The sequence below is a fragment of the Xenopus laevis genome, chromosome 6L (genome assembly GCF_017654675.1).
Source record: "Xenopus laevis strain J_2021 chromosome 6L, Xenopus_laevis_v10.1, whole genome shotgun sequence".
Classification (NCBI taxonomy): domain Eukaryota; kingdom Metazoa; phylum Chordata; class Amphibia; order Anura; family Pipidae; genus Xenopus; species Xenopus laevis.
Genome location: NC_054381.1, coordinates 145,877,390 through 145,896,663, shown reverse-complemented (window position 1 = coordinate 145,896,663; position 19,274 = coordinate 145,877,390). Strand labels below are relative to the sequence as shown.

The 19,274-nt window shown below is 33.7% G+C and overlaps 1 protein-coding gene across 1 annotated transcript in view; it reads left to right on the top strand.

The window, feature by feature from the left end:
• Nucleotides 1–19,274, top strand: part of LOC108718600 (CUB and sushi domain-containing protein 3) — a 696,593-nt gene that overhangs the window by 509,524 nt on the left and 167,795 nt on the right. Inside the window, exons 33-34 of the mRNA XM_041566615.1 lie at nt 16,169–16,282; nt 17,122–17,217. Coding sequence (XP_041422549.1) covers nt 16,169–16,282; nt 17,122–17,217 — 210 coding nt within the window. The remainder of the gene's footprint in view (nt 1–16,168; nt 16,283–17,121; nt 17,218–19,274) is intronic.

Here is a 19,274-nt window from a genome sequence, read left to right as displayed (position 1 = left end):
AATGGATATGCATAAGCATCTAGAGTCATCAGGGCTGTATATGAGTGTCTGTGTGTGTATATATTTGGTTACATGCAGTGCTTACATGGATTGTGTGTGTCCGTGTTTGAATATTTATTAACTATTTTATTTATAAGCACCAACTTATCCTGCATCCGTGTAAAATTAATTTGGGAGAACACTAACAGCATGATATACATCAATAAAATAATTACAAAAAAGTATGTATTGAGACATGAGATCAGAGAGTTTATAGGCTCAATATTCAAGAAGAAAATCAGAAGGTAAACAAAAACATCCTGGCATGTTTTTTTCATTTATTTCAGAATGAATACAATTTTCCATATTAGTTTTAATAAGCTCTTTTTAACATTACTTTATCAAGGTGCTAAAATAGTAAGCACAATTAATTGGGTTGATGATAGATTGTGAAGTTCGGAAAAGCAAATAAAAAGCATTCACACTGGATTAAATATGTTCTGCCCTGTCTTCTTATATTACATTGCTATTTAATGAGTGTATGTTTAATTACTCTTAATAATTTGAAATACTTAAAAATCCCTGCTGGTAACTAATAAAACTATTTACTGTGACTAGTTTTTATACTTTCATCTTTGGTATATTTATCACACTATTGCTAAATTACAATTTTATGTCTTTTGAATAAAGCTATAATAGTCCTGTGCAAATAAGTGGAAGCTTTAGATAATACACATATACATTTTTAGTACAATTAGTGACTTCCTATTTAACGTCGAAAAGATTGATTTAAAAGAAGTTGTTGAGTAAAATTATACTTAGCCCATATTTATGATTTCTGGCAGTTCATGACCTTAATAAATCTGTGAAGCAGTTTGTTATTTAGATCTTTACCTATCCCTTTAGAATGGTAGACCGCAGAGTGGTTGTGATGAAGTGTCACTCTAGAGAGCAATATGATTCAGTATCAAACTGGCAAAGGCTGCATGAGCACTGTACCATTCTTATGACCTTGTCTAGAAGCATTCTTTCACCATAACTAATGTCACAAAGAAACTAGACTTAAAGGTCAATGCAGTTGAAAACTACTGCAGTCAAATCATGTTTCTGAAAGAAGCATGATGAGAAAAGGACAAGCCTTGGACACCTGCTGCTGTGGATCTGACAACTACCAATACTATGGAAGTGAAATATGTATAATGATACATGGTACCACATTGGAAGCTTATTTTTACCAAATATCTTTGTTATTTAAATTTCTAGAAATCTGGGAGCATCTAATGTAATATTTTCATAAAAAAAAAATCAAACCAAACTAGAATACATGATTGGACCTTATTTATTATTAAAAAAAACATGATTTAATTGTGTTGGGGACAAACACAAAACAATTTATTGAAAATCTGACTCTTATGATTTTTTCTGACTTTTTCCCGAATAGCTTTATTTTTTGTTGTTTTTCCCTGAAAATCCAGAATTTTTCTGATATTTGCCCAAAAAATCCAAAATTGTTGGATTTTCAGCACAGACCACAGACACTTCCAAATAGGATAGGGACTTCTTCCATTGAGTTAGATACAACCTCGGCAGGTCTGAGATGCCATATTGTCAGAATATGACTTGAAAATTTTTTTTTTTCCCACTAAAAATTCTAATTTTATAGTTAAAAAACAGTTTTTGAAAATTGGACTTTATTAAATAACCCCCTTATGCTCAGAGACATTGTGCTAACTTAAACATGTCAGAGATCAACATGATAGGCATCAACTGATAAATAAAATCTGCATTCATTTATCTGATTCATTTAGTGATTAAATCATTCTGAACCATGACAAAGGTCACACATTCTGAAGCTCAATGTAGTTGATGACTGATAAAGAAACCAATCAATATTAATAATTCTTCTCGAATCACATAATGTTATCAACACTTTGCAAGTGCATATTTTTTTATTGCTTTTACATTGTAAATCAGCATGTTTACAATATCTTCATCTTAAAGATAAATAACTCAAGGCTTCTTGTCCCAGTAGGCCATGTCATTGTCTTGCTTGACATTTTAGAAAAGCCCATCTGCTCACTAGATCTAATATTATATGTCTCTATCTGAAACAAGTCTTAACCCGAGTGATGTGATGGAGAGAGGGTTTACAGAATGTATATTGTCAAAATGTGTTATGCTGTTTTGAAAAAAGATCTGTTCAATCACTTTCTGTTACAAAATAAATAAATTAGAAATAAACTAAAATTACAGATGGAGATTAGAATTTTTGGAAAAACATTTTTTTATTAATTTTATTAATTCAATATGTTGTAGACTTGCTTGCTGATTGCTCACTAATTTCATCAATTTAAATTTGTTTTCCTCCCAAAACAAAAGTGATATTAGTCACTTTCATCAAAAGGACTATGTTTTTGCTAAGGCCCCCTAGCTACCCTTCTAAACCCATCTAAAGTATACATAAGGTCCTACAGCATGGTTTTTTTTCTACTGTAATTCCATAACTTTCATAAACAAAGGGCTATAACAGAAGAATGACTACCTTTAAAATTTCTTGATAGAGAATAAGATTTCTAAAACTGGAAAGGACAGTTTGTCCTATGTGATGACTAATTGAGGCATCATGCCATCTTGCCAAAAATTTTTAATAAAAATTAAGGACTAAAATTCATATAATTAGAATTTGTCAGCTCTGGGTAAATGAAGAACAATGATTTCATTGTGCCATATTTACTTCTACTTTAGGGTGAAAACAACAATTGTGCATCAAGTATAAGCCCTACAATTATTCACATACAAATACCAACCTCTTGATACACTCACAGATAGCTGTGGCTATTATATATATATATATATATATATATATATAATATATATATATATATATATATATATATATATATATATATAATAGCCACAGCTATCTGTATATATATATATATATATATATATATATATATATATATATATATATATATATATACGTGTACAGATAGGAGCACTCACGGGTATGGTGATAAAAAAGTCTTTTATTGGAGTGTTACAAATTACCCCACATCAACGCGTTTCGGTTCCCTCAGAACCGTCGTCAGGATGCCTCTTGTCCCATATATATGGGTTTTTTGGCTACTTCGACCATCGAATTGGCTACTTCGACCTTCGACTACGACTTCTGCTTCGAATCGAACGATTCGAACTAAAAATCGTTAGACTATTTGACCATTTGATAGTCAAAGTACTGTCTCTTTTGACCCCCTAGTTTGCCACCTAAAACCTACCAAAGTCTATGTTAGCCTATGGGGAAGGTCCCCATATGCTTTCTAAGTATTTTTTGGTCGAAGAAAAATCGTTCGATAGATGGATTAAAATCGATCGAACGAATTGTGGTAAATCCTTCGATATTTGAAGTCGAAGGATTTCAATAAGTAGATTTGCCCCCTAATGTAGACATGTATAATATACATCTGATTATATTTATTAAATAATGTACTTTTACTTGTGTGACAAAGGTACAGTATTTGAAATTATAAAAACACATAAATACCCAAACACAAGCAACCTACTTCTCTATAAATTGTATTGTTATTTTCAAATTTACTGCAGTTTGATTTATTTTTTTGTTCAGGCACAGTCTGGCTTGGAAATGCATTTATTATTGTGCTAACTAATGCTTAATAAAAATGTTTGCTAGAAATGTTTTCTCCATGAGCATACCCCTTTCAACTCAACTGAGTATTATAGTTGTTTAGGAGCAATAAGCGTGATTGGCTGGGCTGCTAAGTTTTCAAAATAATACTGAAGCTAATAGTTATAAATGAAGCTAACATGGATGTTTAAAAGAACAGGGGATGTAACTATAATAGATAGCAAAGGAGAATGCTTGATCTGTCATCTCTCTTATCATCAAGATGTTTCCAGGGAACCAAACAGGTCTTGTTAGTTTTAGCTTGGGAATTAAAAACATTAAACCTTAGTGCAAAATGTGTATTTAATTAATGCTTAGATTGCCTAGTTTGTAATGTCTAATGGAAAAATTAGCTGTCTAAAACATCTCAGAGAGATCTCCAGGAAACACTTTTACACCAAGTGATCCAAGCTTGGCACATTATAACTGGCAATAACATGGGCAATACAACCAGTTGTGAATAAATAAATAAAATGTGCTGCTCAAACTTTATAAATTACCCCATTTGGTTTATTCAATGTTGAAATTACTTTTTAGTAGACTTAGGGACAAATTTACTTAAGGTCGAATATCGAGGGTTAATTAACCCTTGATAATTAACTGTCGAAGTTAAATCCTTCGATTTCGAATATCGAAGTCGAAGGATTTAGCGATATTCATTCGATCGAACGATCAAACGAAAATCGTTCAATTCGAAGGATTTTAATCCATCGATCGAACGATTTTTGTTCGAATAAAAAAAGATTGCTAAGCCTACTTTGGTAGCTTTTAGGTGGCGAACTAGGGGGTCAAAATTTTTTTCTTAAAGAGACAGTACTTCGACTATCGAATGGTCGAATAGTCGAACAATTTTTAGTTCGAATTGTTCGATTCGAAGTCGTAGTCGAAGGTTGAAGTAGCCCATTCGATGGTCGAAGTAGCCAAAAAAAAAACATTCGAAATTCGAAGTTTTTTTTCCTCTATTCCTTCACTCGAGCTAAGTAAATGAGCCTCTTAAAGCATGGAGATTCAAATCATGTAAAGACCCCTTAATTGTGAAATCCCAAGTTGCAAGCATTCCAGATAACAGATCCCATCCTTTTATAGGCAACCTGTTTTTTGTTATAAAAATGTCTTTCCTTCAGACTAATGGCTGGTTAAACTTGCATACATATGTGCAGCGCCGATTCTAATGAAGACGCCCCATGAGGCGGCTTCAGGGTCGGACTAGCCCACCGGGATACCAGGAAAACTCCCGGTGGGCCCAGGTGTCAGTGCTGCTAAACTTTTGGCCTATTTCATGGCCATTCCCTATTTCTATGAGAACAAAGAGGCTAAATAGATGGAATAATAGATTATAGTATGTAAAGAAAACAAACTAGGAGAATAGAGGTTGATTGAGAAGATGAAGAATATTAGTACTGAGCGTGGGCCCCTAGTCTAAGGTTTTATGGTGGGCCCCTGATCTAAGGTTTTTGGGTGGGCCCCTGGTGTCCCAGTCCGACACTGGGCGGCTCCTTAAATGTCACCCCTCCCCTCTCAGGAACACTAGTGCGGAGAGCACAACCGGAAATTCAGCTCTTCAAAGTGACAGGCTTTTTGCCGCCCCTGGAAACTTATCTGGCACTGCCGCCTGAAGCGAGCGCCTCAGCTTGCCTCATTGGCAGCGTGCATCTGCATATGTGGCAGCCATTAGGGCTCATTTATTTAGGGCAGGGAGAAAGGTGCAAAAAATGGGCATAGTCTGCCATGTTTTTTTCCAAATTGGAGCACTAAGACCTGTGCACCTATGAATATAATGATGCATATGGTCTGTAGTACTGTATTCACTGATGGGTGGGGGAAGACATGTAAGCATCCCCCTCCCATCCCCTAATGTGCATGTCTTTCAGATGTGCAAGCTAGAGAGTGTCAGCAGACACAGGCTGCAAAAGGGCCTGTACTTACTGCCTGTGAGGACAGGTCTGTGCTCTCCCAAAGTGCCAGATATTTAAGGCAGCGCAAATAGTGCTGGTGTGTTGCTGATGCCGACACCAGTTATAACATGCTACTACTACTATTCCCCAAACAGAAATGACTGTGCAATTACCCACATTATATTCATTGAGGAAGACAAAATTAAACACACTGACCTGTAGATATTGTCAACAGAAGAAGGCAGTGTGTGGAATACAGTAGATGACTCTGTAGATTGAAACTAAAGCTTAATCTCACCAATACTTGTTATAACAAAGACCATAATGATAATTATGCCTATTAACAAGTACAAAAGGGACTTGCATTAAAACATATGAAATTGAAGATTTACAATGGGATTGCTTATCTAATTTTAACTTGATATGTTGCAGCTCATTTGAGAAAATGAAATCATAAAAAGTATAAATCAAACAAATGAGAACTGGCTTGTCTGAGATATGATTTCTACAACAGCAGCCCATGATTGTTTTATTTCTTCATAAACAATGCTCACTTGCAGATCAGATAATTCATACAACAGCGCATATAATTGTCAATGCCCTAAAAAAACTGTAATTTATTTTGTTAGATTGTATCAATTTGTTTATATTTTGGATGTTTTGAGTAGGTGTTTGAGTTTTCCCACTGAGATACATCTTAAATCTTTGTAACCTTGAGTTGCTAAAATATGATCTTATATCTCACAAGAGTTATTTAAATATGTATTTCCAATAAACGTATCAAATATTCTTAAGGTATAAAAATAGAATGGGTATTGTAGTTGGAGATAATCAGATGGGTAATTGAACTGGCAGAAAAAAAAATGTTTTTTATAAAGTGGTGGTAACTAAAGGTATTAAAACATAATAAGAGTAATATTCACTTAAGGCATGAAAACATAATTTTGCCTCTTTGTGGATCCCTGACAAGCATCGCCTTGATTATGCAGTGCAGTTCCCAATCCTTAAGATGCATTTTAATGAGTTGGAAAGAGACATGCAACTTACTGACAAAAGGAATGGAACATTGAAACTATTATGAAATGCTAACAAGGTTGGGGTTATTTTCTCTGGAGGAATGGTGCTTGCGAGAGGACAAAAAAAAGAGGTCACCCCTTGAGGAGTTGAGGAACTGAACATTTATTTGAAGCATTGTATTTGGTTCCTCACAGTGAGGTAAATAAGGTTATGAAATAAGGTTATGAAATACCATGCTAGGTGATGTTATGAAGGCATATTCTATTAATCCCTTTTAGAGTGGCTTGGATGTCTTCTTGCCAAAGTTCTGGACAGCACTCTAGGAAACTCCTTGGTTAAATTAGAATGCCTTGTGATACAATGACAAGGAAAAGTGAAAAAAAGGTCACTCTAGCCTTTAATTTCTACCCAGGAACTGAGATAGGCTCCAGGAAGGGAATTGTTAAACAGAGAATTTGTTCTCTGTTTAAAGATCTTAGTAGTCAGGTACTCCATTCCCTGGTTCCAGTCCAGAGATTGGAGCTCACATTCCACAGGAAAGCTGTCCTGTCAAAAAGGTATTTATACCTAATTAGAATGGTGGAGTGAGCCTCTCAGCAGGGCATGGCAGGTAGGAAACCTGGCTGTGTGAGGAACCCCCAGAGGAGTTGGGAGTGCCACCCGCTACTGCATTGAAGCAGAGGGAGCTTGTGACCATGAGAAGGTTGGGAAGAGAGTGAGGAGAAAGTCCTGTGAGTACAGTGGTGTGCCATTATTGCTTCATTTGCTGGTCGTCCACAAGGGGCCCAAACTAGTCAGGGACTGCTTAAAAGTGTGAATGTAGATCCCAGTGGGCAAGAAGGTTTTTATTTTATGATTTGTGTTTGTTTTCTACAATGGTCACCCCTGTTTTTGCGTAAGAGACTGTTTATGTTTAAAAGTGGGAAGATAAACTGCTGTGTTTTCCTTGAAGAGCCTGTGTTTTCCTGCTCCTTTGTCCTATACTGCCTGCCTACCATTAACTAACACCCCCAAAAGTTACATGTGCAAGCTGCCAGTTTGCCACAGCCTTTATTTACATCATTGGCACAGACCTCACAAGCAATGTTTCAGGTCCACATTGGACATCAGTGTGGGCCAATCTGGGCTGAAATGTTGCTTGTGTGGTCTGTGCCAATGATGTAATTAAAGGCATTTTAACTCTGCATAAACAATTACATATAACTGTGATCTTTGAAGTGAACATGGAGGGACCTGTGCCTGTGTATAAGGATTCAATGTGGTGCTGATTTCTAGATAGCAGTATTAGATAACTTCTTGGATTATATTCAAAGCTATCATGATCTGAAGATCTACAGTAAGTTTAGTATAGGTATGTGTAGTTTTACAAATGTGAGTGTATTTATAGGACTGTGAATGTTTATACACAAATTAACTTTTGGAGGTTGGAGGGGTTGATGGAATTGATGGTCTTTGGTAACTTTTTCAACCCAAATTATCTATATACTTATACTGAGGTCCCAATGAATGTATTTGCCTTTCTTTTATTCTACCATTCTCCTTTTAAACTATAAGCTCTAGCAAGACCCTCTCGCCTTCTGCTTCACTATAAAACGGTATTGTTTTTAGTACTTGCCAAGTGATAGTATAGTGCTGAAGATTTTTTTGGTGTGATATCAATAAAAGATGAAATGATAATAATTCACTACGCTGCTTACAGGCAGAGATGTTGCTATTGTTTGACTGTAATTGACTGAGGCAGTCAAGCCTTCATTTAATAATGACTGCTGTGCTTTGTCCCACATACTCCCACATAAACAGTTTTCATCTTTTGGTATCTACATTTTGCAAACTAATGATATACAGTATATTCTAGGTGTTGAGTCACTGCTTCCATTTAGATTATGATCCTATGTGCTATACCTTTCCTCTTCTTTAGTGACTTGTGTCTTGGGGCAGACTTATCAAAGGTTGAGGTGAATTTTCGAATGAAAAAAATTTGAATTTCGAGCAATTTTTTTGTGTACTTTGACTGGGGAATAGTCAAAATTCGATTTGAATTTGAAAAAAAATTAAAAATTAGAATATCGTAATGTATCATGTACTGTCTCTTTAAAAGTTCGAATTCGACCATTCGCCATCTAAAACCTGTCGAATTGCTGTTTTAGCCTATGGGGGGGACCTCCTAGAACCTATTTGGAGTCAATTGGTGGACTTTGAAAATTCAAAGGTTTTTTTGGGAAAAACGTAGAATCTAATTTGATCGAATGTGTTATTCCTTTGATTCGTACGATTTGGACCTATTCGATCACAAAAAAAAATGTAAATTAATTTCGATTGGTCTTTTTGAATTCGAATTTCGAAGTTTTTTCAATTTGAAATTCGACCCTTGATAAATATGCCCCTTAGTGTCTTTTTCTTATTTGCTATTTATTAGGTACCATCTTTTCAGAAGAATATATTCTTCTGCAAAGATGTTCCTACAGATCAACAAGTAGAACTAGAAAGGAACTGTTGGAAATAATAATAGGATACCATAAACAAAGCTTTGAAAGAACAAAGGCTCCTACTCTGGATGCAAAACGCATCAAATATTTAGCAAAATTAATACTATAACATGAACAGCTGGGTCAAGTTGTTGCTATGGGTGACTTCAATTATCCAGACATTGACTGGGGTAATGGGGTTGCTAAGACAGAAAAAGCTAGTAGGTTTGTAAATATGCTGAATGACAACTTTTTATTCCAGCTCGTTCAAGAACCTACTAGGAATAACTCTCTTTTGGACCTTGTAATAACTAACAATACTGAACTCATCTCTAACATTTGTGTGGGTGAGCATTTAGGGAATAGTGATCATAACATGGTCTCCTTTGAGATTCTGTTGCAGAAGCAATTCTATAAGGGAGTAACTAAAACACTAAATTTCAGACGTGCAAACTTTGACAGTATAAGGGCATCTCTGCAACATATTAAGTGGGAAATGCTTTTCACAGGGTTAAACACAGAACAAAAATGGGAAGTCTTTAAAATGCTGCTTAATAAATATACTTGTCAGTATATTCCACTTGTAAGCAAGGAACGTCGTTGCAAAGCAAAACCTTTTTGGTTCAATAGAAGCGTTGGTGTTGAGGTGGGTAAGAAAAGACGTGCTTTTAAGGCTTTCAAGTTAGCTGGTACAGCCGAAACATTTATAAGGTACAAGGAGGCCAATAAATCATGCAAAGAAGCTATAAGGCAAGCTAAAATTGCTATAGAAAAGGATATTGCAGCAAGCAGTAAAGAAAATCCCAAATTATTTTTTAAATATGTCAATAGTAAAAAAAATGAAGCAGGAAGGGGTGGGACCCTTACTATCAGAGGGGGATCAGCTGGTTGATGAAAACAAAATAAAAGCGCAGATTCTGAACTCGTATTTTTCATCTGTTTACACAAATGAAGAACCAGTAAGTGAAGGTTTCCTTCTTAACACTCCCAATTCTAGTAATACAACTAATGATGCATGGTTCACACAAGAAGAAATTCAAAAGAGACTTGAACAGGTTAAGATTAACAAAGGTCCAGGGCCAGATGGTATTCATCCCAGGGTAATTAGTGAGCTTAGCTCTGTGATTGCCAAACCTCTTTACTTAATTTTTCAGGATTCATTGAGATCTGGTATTGTGCCAAGAGACTGGCGAATTGCTAATGTGGTGCCTCTATTCAAAAAAGGATCCCGTTCTCAGCCTCAAAACTATAGGCCAGTTAGTCTGACGTCAGTATTAGGAAAGCTTTTCGAAGGGTTAATAAAGGATAAGATACTGGACTTCATAGCAAATCATAATACTATGAGTTTGTGCCAGCATGGTTTTATGCGTAATAGATCTTGCCAGACTAACTTAATTTCTTTTTACGAGAATGTAAGTAGAGACCTCGATTCTGGGATGGCAGTGGATGTGATTTACTTAGACTTTGCTAAAGCATTTGATACAGTGCCACACAAAAGGTTACTGGTTAAATTAAGGAATGTTGGCCTGGAACATAGTATTTGTACCTGGATAGCGAACTGGCTAAAAGATAGACTACAAAGAGTGGTGGTAAATGGAACATTTTCTAATTGGACCAGTGTTGTTAGTGGAGTACCGCAGGGCTCTGTACTAGGTCCCTTGCTTTTCAACTTGTTTATTAATGACCTGGAGGTGGGCATTGAAAGTACTGTTTCTATTTTTGCAGATGATACTAAATTGTGCAGAACTATAGGTTCCATGCAGGATGCTGCCACTTTGCAAAGTGATCTGTCTAAACTGGAAAACTGGGCAGCAAACTGGAAAATGAGGTTCAATGTTGATAAATGCAAGGTTATGCACTTTGGCAAAAATAATATAAATGCAAGTTATACACTAAATGGCAATGTGTTGGGAGTTTCCTTAAATGAAAAGGATCTAGGGGTCTTTGTAGATAACACGTTGTCTAATTCTGGGCAGTGTCATTCTGTGGCTACTAAAGCAAATAAAGTTCTGTCTTGCATAAAAAAGGGCATTAACTCAAGGGATGAAAACATAATTATGCCTCTTTATAGGTCCCTGGTAAGGCCTCATCTGGAGTATGCAGTTCAGTTTTGGACTCCAGTCCTTAAGAGGGATATAAATGAGCTGGAGAGAGTGCAGAGACGTGCAACTAAATTGGTTAGAGGGACGGAAGACTTAAATTATGAGGGTAGACTGTCAAGGTTGGGGTTGTTTTCTCTGGAAAAAAGGCGCTTGCGAGGGGACATGATTACACTTTACAAGTACATTAGAGGACATTATAGACAAATGGCAGGGGACCTTTTTACCCATAAAGTGGATCACCGTACCAGAGGCCACCCCTTTAGACTAGAAGAAAAGAACTTTCATTTGAAGCAACGTAGAGGGTTCTTCACAGTCAGGACAGTGAGGTTGTGGAATGCACTGCCGGGTGATGTTGTGATGGCTGATTCAGTTAATGCCTTTAAGAATGGCTTGGATGATTTTTTGGACAGACATAATATTAAAGGCTATTGTGATACTAAACTCTATAGTTAATATAGGTATGGGTATATAGAATTTTAATTAAAAGTAGGGAGGGGTGTGTGTATGGATGCTGGGTTTTCATTTGGAGGGGTTGAACTTGATGGACTTTGTCTTTTTTCAACCCAATTTAACTATGTAACTATGTAACTATGTAAGTCAACAACACAGAAGTATTGGGCAAAAGACTAGTAGAGATGTAAGAAGCAATCATTCACATAACAAAAAGAAAATATGTATGTGTGCATTTTAACTGCAAATTAGGTTGCAAATGTGTTCTAGCTAAACCTATAAGTTTATATTTTCCCTTCTTATAGCCAAGTCTTGCCCATAAATTGAACTTAAAAGATCCAGTGTGTGATAACATATATCAAAATAATAAAAATAAAATATTATTTCTAGAATAAAAAACAACTCAAACAAAAAGAAAGAAAATGAATTTAAATTTCTAACCATTCCTGTTGAATAACAAATTGTTGTTCTACTTGCATGGAATAAATCTTCAAATTTTGAATTTATTATAGCTACAGTACAGAACAAGCTATTTATTTAGAGGTTTGGGCTCAAAGCCCGGATATTCAGAGAGAATATACTAAAGAAAAGGAAAACAAACAAAATAACTTCCCAACAGACTTTATGAAAGTTTCTGGTATGGGAACATACTCAAAGCACAGTGTTCTGACAGTAAAAATACGAAATATTCCATATCCACACATAAATAGGATGCAGTTTATAATTCCTCCCCAAAGAGAAAAAATTCTTATGAAGAAAAAATAAATAGGAGTCCCTTTGCAGGTTATGATGTACGTTTTTCATTTTGGAAAGAGTTGGCATTTGATTTTATTTTTTTTCTTTAACAATTTTGCATTATTGCATTTGGGCTGCTTTTCAGTAATGTGACATGTCACTTGAAGTGAAGAGCAATGTATTTACATTCAGTAAAGTATTGTAATTTAGACGACCAAAAGAGATTTCTTGGGCATCTGTGGCAATAAGGACCCAAGTTCAGCATGGGGTGGCAGAACTCCATGGGATAATACTGTAAAAGTAAAGTGATGGGATCAGCAATTGGAGGCTATTATGTCTTTTCGAGGATTGGGGGCATGGTGGAGAAAGGGAGACAGATGTAATTTTGGAGGCATGAGGCCCTTTTTTACAAATACAATGCAAAGATACAGTAGCACCTATAGATATACCTCAGCTAGTGCTGAATATGCTGGTTTAACCTGATAAATTGAGTGCACAGTGCAAAGTCTAGGGGAAATAAACAGCTGTATCAAGGGAATGTTACTTCCACGACCCCTTTTACATGTTCTTACATAGAGTATGTAACAGACTCTTGCACTGAATAAAAAACATCCTAATGCAGCTTTTTGGTCACATGCACAAACACCATTAACTCTCATAGTGACTAAAAAGAAACAGTGCTGCAACTTGCGCTCTGTTCAACAATTCACATGCAATTGTGTGTACTATTATAAACTAATTGTGGGAAAACATCCATATAAGTATGGATAAGAAGCTACATCACGTTCATTGCTCATATGTTGCTTTGTCTAATGCAGATATGAGCAAAATATTTCTTGCACTATATTACCATACTTTGAGGTTGACATGAAGTAGTCATTTTTAGGTGTAATAGGCCTACTTGTCCAATAGGCCATAACGTGGTTTATTTATCAAGCGTAATCTAGAGCTCGATGATATAATTTTCTAGTGATGTTATTTCAGTATTTAGCATGGATGTTGTCATATTAAACATAGGTTCTTAATAGTGCCACCAATATGCTGGACTTACCTAAAGTGTCCACTCATAACCACTCTGACCTATAGGTGTGAAGCATTGGACCAGGTACTGTATGGACAGGTAATTGTCCCAGCAGGTATAAAGGGTCCATACTAAAAGGTGTTCAACAGACAGATTGGCACCAAAGCTACCTCAAGATTACTATCCAAGCCATAAATAAATGTAACCCCTTAGAACCCTTATATTTCCTGCTGATGCTACTGTAGTGTTCTATAGTGCCTCCTGTGGTGTTTCAATGTATTACAATGGTATTTTTAGATTTATAGCAAGATTAATAGGGTGCCAGGAAACCTGTTTTAAGGGTTTCAAAACACTTTCTTCACCATTATAGTGAGTTATAAAAACAAATGAATACTTGTACTTCAGGTTGAATGTTTTTTGACTGTATACTTTACAAGTAAACTTAAAACTAAGAGCTGAGTATTGATGGTACACATCTTTTTTGTTATTCAGAGATGAACAGTAGTATTGACCAGCAAGTTCAGACTGCTTAAGTTTATTTATAAAAATCAATATGTGAAAACTAAAGCATTCATCCTTGTGGAAATAAAACTGAAAAAACAAAGTCAGCAATGAGCATCAGTGTAGTAACGTGATGAAACCAAAGTTACTTCAGAAGAATTTCCAATAAGAAATTATTTTCGGCATCTTATTTTCTTAAAACTACTGTCAGTGGTCAGTATGAGCCAGGTTCTTGGGCTTTCATCACAAGTACCAGCTAGTGATGAGCAAATTTTTTGGCAAGTTTCACCACAAAAATTATGCCCATGGACTCCAATGGGTGAAAAAAAATTGTTGCTTGTCAAAAAAATGGTGTTGCCCATACCATTCTACACAGAACACAAAAACATTTCTGATGTTTGACAATGGTACAGAATTTCAGAGGGTAAGGCGTGTAATAGATAGGATAAAGAGATTTTTTGTGAAATTTGTATATGTGTTTACTTGATTGAGTCTGCCTATATATTTAATGGGCAAACTTTCCCAGCTTTTAAAATCTTCTAGGATATTATCTGTTGCAGCAATTTCAGACCCTTTAAAGTGACATTCATGTGTTCAAGATGACGGTGCCAGTATGCTTTTGGGGCAGATTAACTAAATATGAAATTGAGTTTGGCAGTAGTTTTATATGTTTTTATTATTTTTTGATAGTTATTTTTGACAGTCAGGAAAGTGTTTAATGAATTTAAACATTTGTCGAAGCATTTAATTGCGTTGACCAATGCCCCAGTTTATTAGAATCTGTGTAAGCGGTGAAACTGCATTGTGTACTATGTGTTATTAAAGATTAATGGCAGCACTGATATGTAACAGTAATCATTTACCCCCAACAATTAACACAAAGGAAGTCGGCTGGGAGATCAACAGATCTGAAAAGTAGAAATTTACAGTTAATTTATATAAAAAAAAAAAGAAAACTTAACCTAAGGCATATTTACGCAATTTTTAACATTACTGCAAAGTTGAGTGTTCTGCTAGCTTATTGTACAAGTTTATGCATAACAGTATATAGACACGTATAATAGGCTACAAAGGGGTCCATGCATTAATTAATAGTTTGTTGTTGTTGTTTATAACTATATAGGCTTTTCTGTATAATGATTTTCAAAGTAATACATTGAATATGGAATTTTCTGTTTTCTTTTTATTTATGTTTTAAAATATTAATTAAACAAAATATGAGGCTTTTCATGAAATAATTATTCACCATATCAAAAATGCTCACTGATAACATTTTGCAATTGATTACAAATTGCAATATATATTTACAATTGATTAAACTGATGTTGTAAATGACACATAAACAATGTAGGCCAACATTTTTTCTTCAATATGAAATTCCTTTTTATTAAATGCTGTGTAAATAAACCCTTTCTTTTAAAACAAAGTAGTTGTGTTTATATGTGACTTAAAATATAAAGTTGATTTTTTTATTGCCAAGTTCAAAAAGTGTCTTAGCTTAAATATTTCTTTTGATATTATATTTGTTTTTAAAATCTGATATATTCTGAGAGAGTCTAAGAGCTATTGCAATTTTATGAACAGCATCAATTTACATTTAGTAGGGTATGACAAAAATAATCATGTCAGAGAAAAGAAATGTACAGTATGTATGGACTGATTCATGCATAGTGATGGAGAAATTTGTGTCTAGGTTCATATGATTTAAGATTTTTTCCATTTTATTTTTGAAGATTATAGCATTTAATACACTTGAGAAAATTTCGATTTTTTTGAAAACAATATTGTTTAACTTTTAAACTGAGTTTTTAAAAGTAGGAAAAAAAAAACAAAACAAAGGAGCAATCGGTTCATTAAAAAAACAGTCGTCTGGTTTACCCCATTAATAATTGTGAGTGGGACTATTGAAGCTTGTTAATAATGTTTTAAACTATTTTTACTGAAAAGCTTAGCATGCTTCATTGACTCATATTCATGAAAACCAATGCAGTCCCTTAAAAATGACCACTTCCATTTTCATCATTTTATCTGCTCCTTATTAATAACCCAGAAAATACAATATGGTTTTATTGCACTGTATTTTATATTTGCTGTTTAATAACAGCAAGACATTTTCAACTTAATATATCTGTTGATATAGAATAATATATATTTCAGGCATGTTCAAAGATATGCCTTTTATACAACTTTTATATCTATATATATATATATTTTTTTTTTTTAAATTTCAAATATCTTAATGAATATGAACTTAGTGCATGATATGTTTCTCTTTTCTCTTCCCTTTTCTTTCTCTGCTACTGGTTATTGCTCTTTAGTGGTTTTTGGCCAGTTTGTGTTTTTCCAGACAACTCTACATGACGTAGTTGAGGTATATGATGGACCAACTCAGCAGTCTTCACTCTTATCATCTCTTTCAGGATCACATTCAGGTACTTTAAAAAAGAGATGCCAAATATCCAAGGCATATTTATTGAATGTCATTTTAGTATTTTTTAGCATTACTCTTACTAAAACACACATCTATGAATTCATGCTGTTTGGTTATTAACTTGAGGACTCTAAAATTATTGCACCTGAAAATTGTGTCAATATATATATTTCTTGCTGTGCCACTTTTGAAAGGATGTTTTTGGACAATTCTACAGACAAGCACAACCAAAATTTTATATAATGTGAATGAAACTCCCATTGGCCTATTTTTTTTTATTCCACCAAATAAAATATGTTTTTTTTACAAGACCGTACAAGCTTTTTAAAACCACATGTTCTATGAACGGTTTAATTACATTTTGTCTTTTGATGAAAATACAAATCCTTTGTTAGCACAGTAAACGCAAGTTGAAATTACTTTAAATGGCTAATTCATAATTCACCCTTTGTTAACAAAGAGACCAATAATATTGAACCATTTCAACCCAATCTATGAAAATAAACGTGCTTTTCAAACCAACTATACATTTGAAACATTTAAGGGCAGACTTCAGACTTTCTATTCATTCCTATTTTTAGACATTTATCAATGGGTGAAAGTTAGCATTCACCATTTGATAAATACACTTCTAAAAATTCTGTAGGAATGAATCAAAAGTGGATGAGTCTTTCTGTGTTGAACTCTAAACTCACATTTTGATAAATCTGCCCCTTAATTCTATATACATTTACTTCTGAATAATGTTCTGCCCATATTACTATTTGAATGATAGCTTTTCTACATTTCTTAGACTTACTACTTGTTAATAAATTGTGTTTTATTTATTTTGTTGAGTAGGGGAATCGCTTCCACTAAGTTCTGGTAACCAGATTATAATTAAATTTACTTCTATTGGACCTATGACTTCGAAGGGATTTCACTTTGTCTATCAAGGTAAATGCATATATATAGTTTCATAGATGCATATAATTAAAAAAAACTTTTATATTTAAAGACTTTTAAAAAATATATTTACGTTATAATATTATTATTAGATGCTTAAAAAAAACCTGTTTTACGGTATAATAATGAATTTTGCACATACACAAAGAGGCCCATTTATCAACATTTTCATTTGAGTGGATTTATAGGTTATTAAAACCATGAATAAACAATTTTTTTCTAAAACCACAAATGCCATGTAGTGTAATAAAAGATTTGAATATAACAAGCACAAACAAAAAAATGCTTAACGATCAGAATAAAAATACAAAAACCTCAAACAATTCTAGTTCTTTGGGCAATTACTAGGGAAAAAACACCTCTAATAGTCTGAATTGATTAAAAATTGATAAGCACAGCTCCCATTGACTTGTATAATGCCTGGATAGCTTTCACATGGCAACGTTTTTTATTAGAATTTTTTGTGGTTTTTACACTCTATAAATGTAGTCTTTTTAGAGTTTTGGGGAAATAAATAATACATACATGTTTAGAGAAAAAAATATGATTTTGTGAAAAAAAAATATGTTCAAATGTTAGTAAATAGGTCCCATAGAGGCCCATTTATGAAAATTCAAATTTGTGTAATTTTATAGGTTTTTGAAACCATGAATAAACTAGTTATCTCTAAAACCATGAATGCCATGAAAGATATAAAAATATCTGAATAAAAAAGCAGGAGTTAAAAAATACAGAACTATCTAAAAATATGAAAACTAAAAATTTTAGTTTTTCAGGCAATTACTAGCAAATACAATTCCAAAACCTCTAAAAGTCTGAATGGATTAAAAATGGTACAATTGGTAATAATTGTAAAACGTAGACTGCTTTTTATGGTGAAGTTATGCAATGTAGGTTTTTTTGTAATTTTTACATGTTCTAAATCTTGAATTTTTTGAGTTTTAGAGAGAATGAACACATTTTTAGAGAAAAAAAATGTGATTTGTGAATAGAAATCAAATGTCAGTAAATAGACAGCATAAATTTACTTTACAGTAAAATTGATTCCATTTGAATTAAAATCCAAGATATTTCATGAAATGCCTCTTATTTTTATTTTATATGGGGGAAGGTTGTTTTATACATATATAGTGTTATAAAAGCATTACTGAATGTTGACAATGGTGTATTTTGCATTATCCTTTTGTTTTAAGTGTTATGTTCTGTATTATGTATTCAAGGCAAGATTTATTATCTTAATTATACCAGCACTAAGGGGATTATATTATTCATAATTAAAAAATGCGTACATTATTCTATTTTACTTTGCTTGGCTATGTATGTGTATAATTCTCTTATTGAAATACAATAGCAATTTCTGCTTTAATAAATTACTTTTCATGCCGTATTTAAACAAATGTATGGTTGATTCAGTTAGAAAAAGCAAAATTAAGAAAAAATCTTGAATTTAGTTACATGCTCTTTCTGAATGCACATTACCAGGCAAAATGACCTGCCTACACACCAATATGTCAACAACAAAAAAATACACTTGCTGGTTCAGGAATGAAATTTTATATTGTAGAGTGAATTATTTGCAGTGTAAACAGTGTTATTTAGAAATAAACATACATCGTAAAAATCATGACAGACTCCCTTTAAAAAAGTAATTGTTAATGATTAATTTACATTGATGTTTCAGTTATTCCTATCCTGTACATAATTTTTTTATTTGAAGCAACATCATAATTTTTATTTATTAGCATGTCTTCTATCAGTTCAGGTGTGTTCCAATGATTTTTTTGTTTTATGGTGAATAAAAAGTCTAGTGTATTCCATTCAGTTCATCCTTAGAAAAATACATATTTGTAAAATACACAGAAATTCCTTGAAAAAAATAAATTATATTTAAATATCAACATCATGTTCTCTGGAATTCAGTTCACCCTTACGCTGGCCAACTGACTGATCTGTTCAATGTAGTTACAGCTGTATATCCCCATTCCCCACAATTTGTGGAGGAATTTCCACCACTTCAGATTTAGTAAATATTGCTTTGCAAATCTACA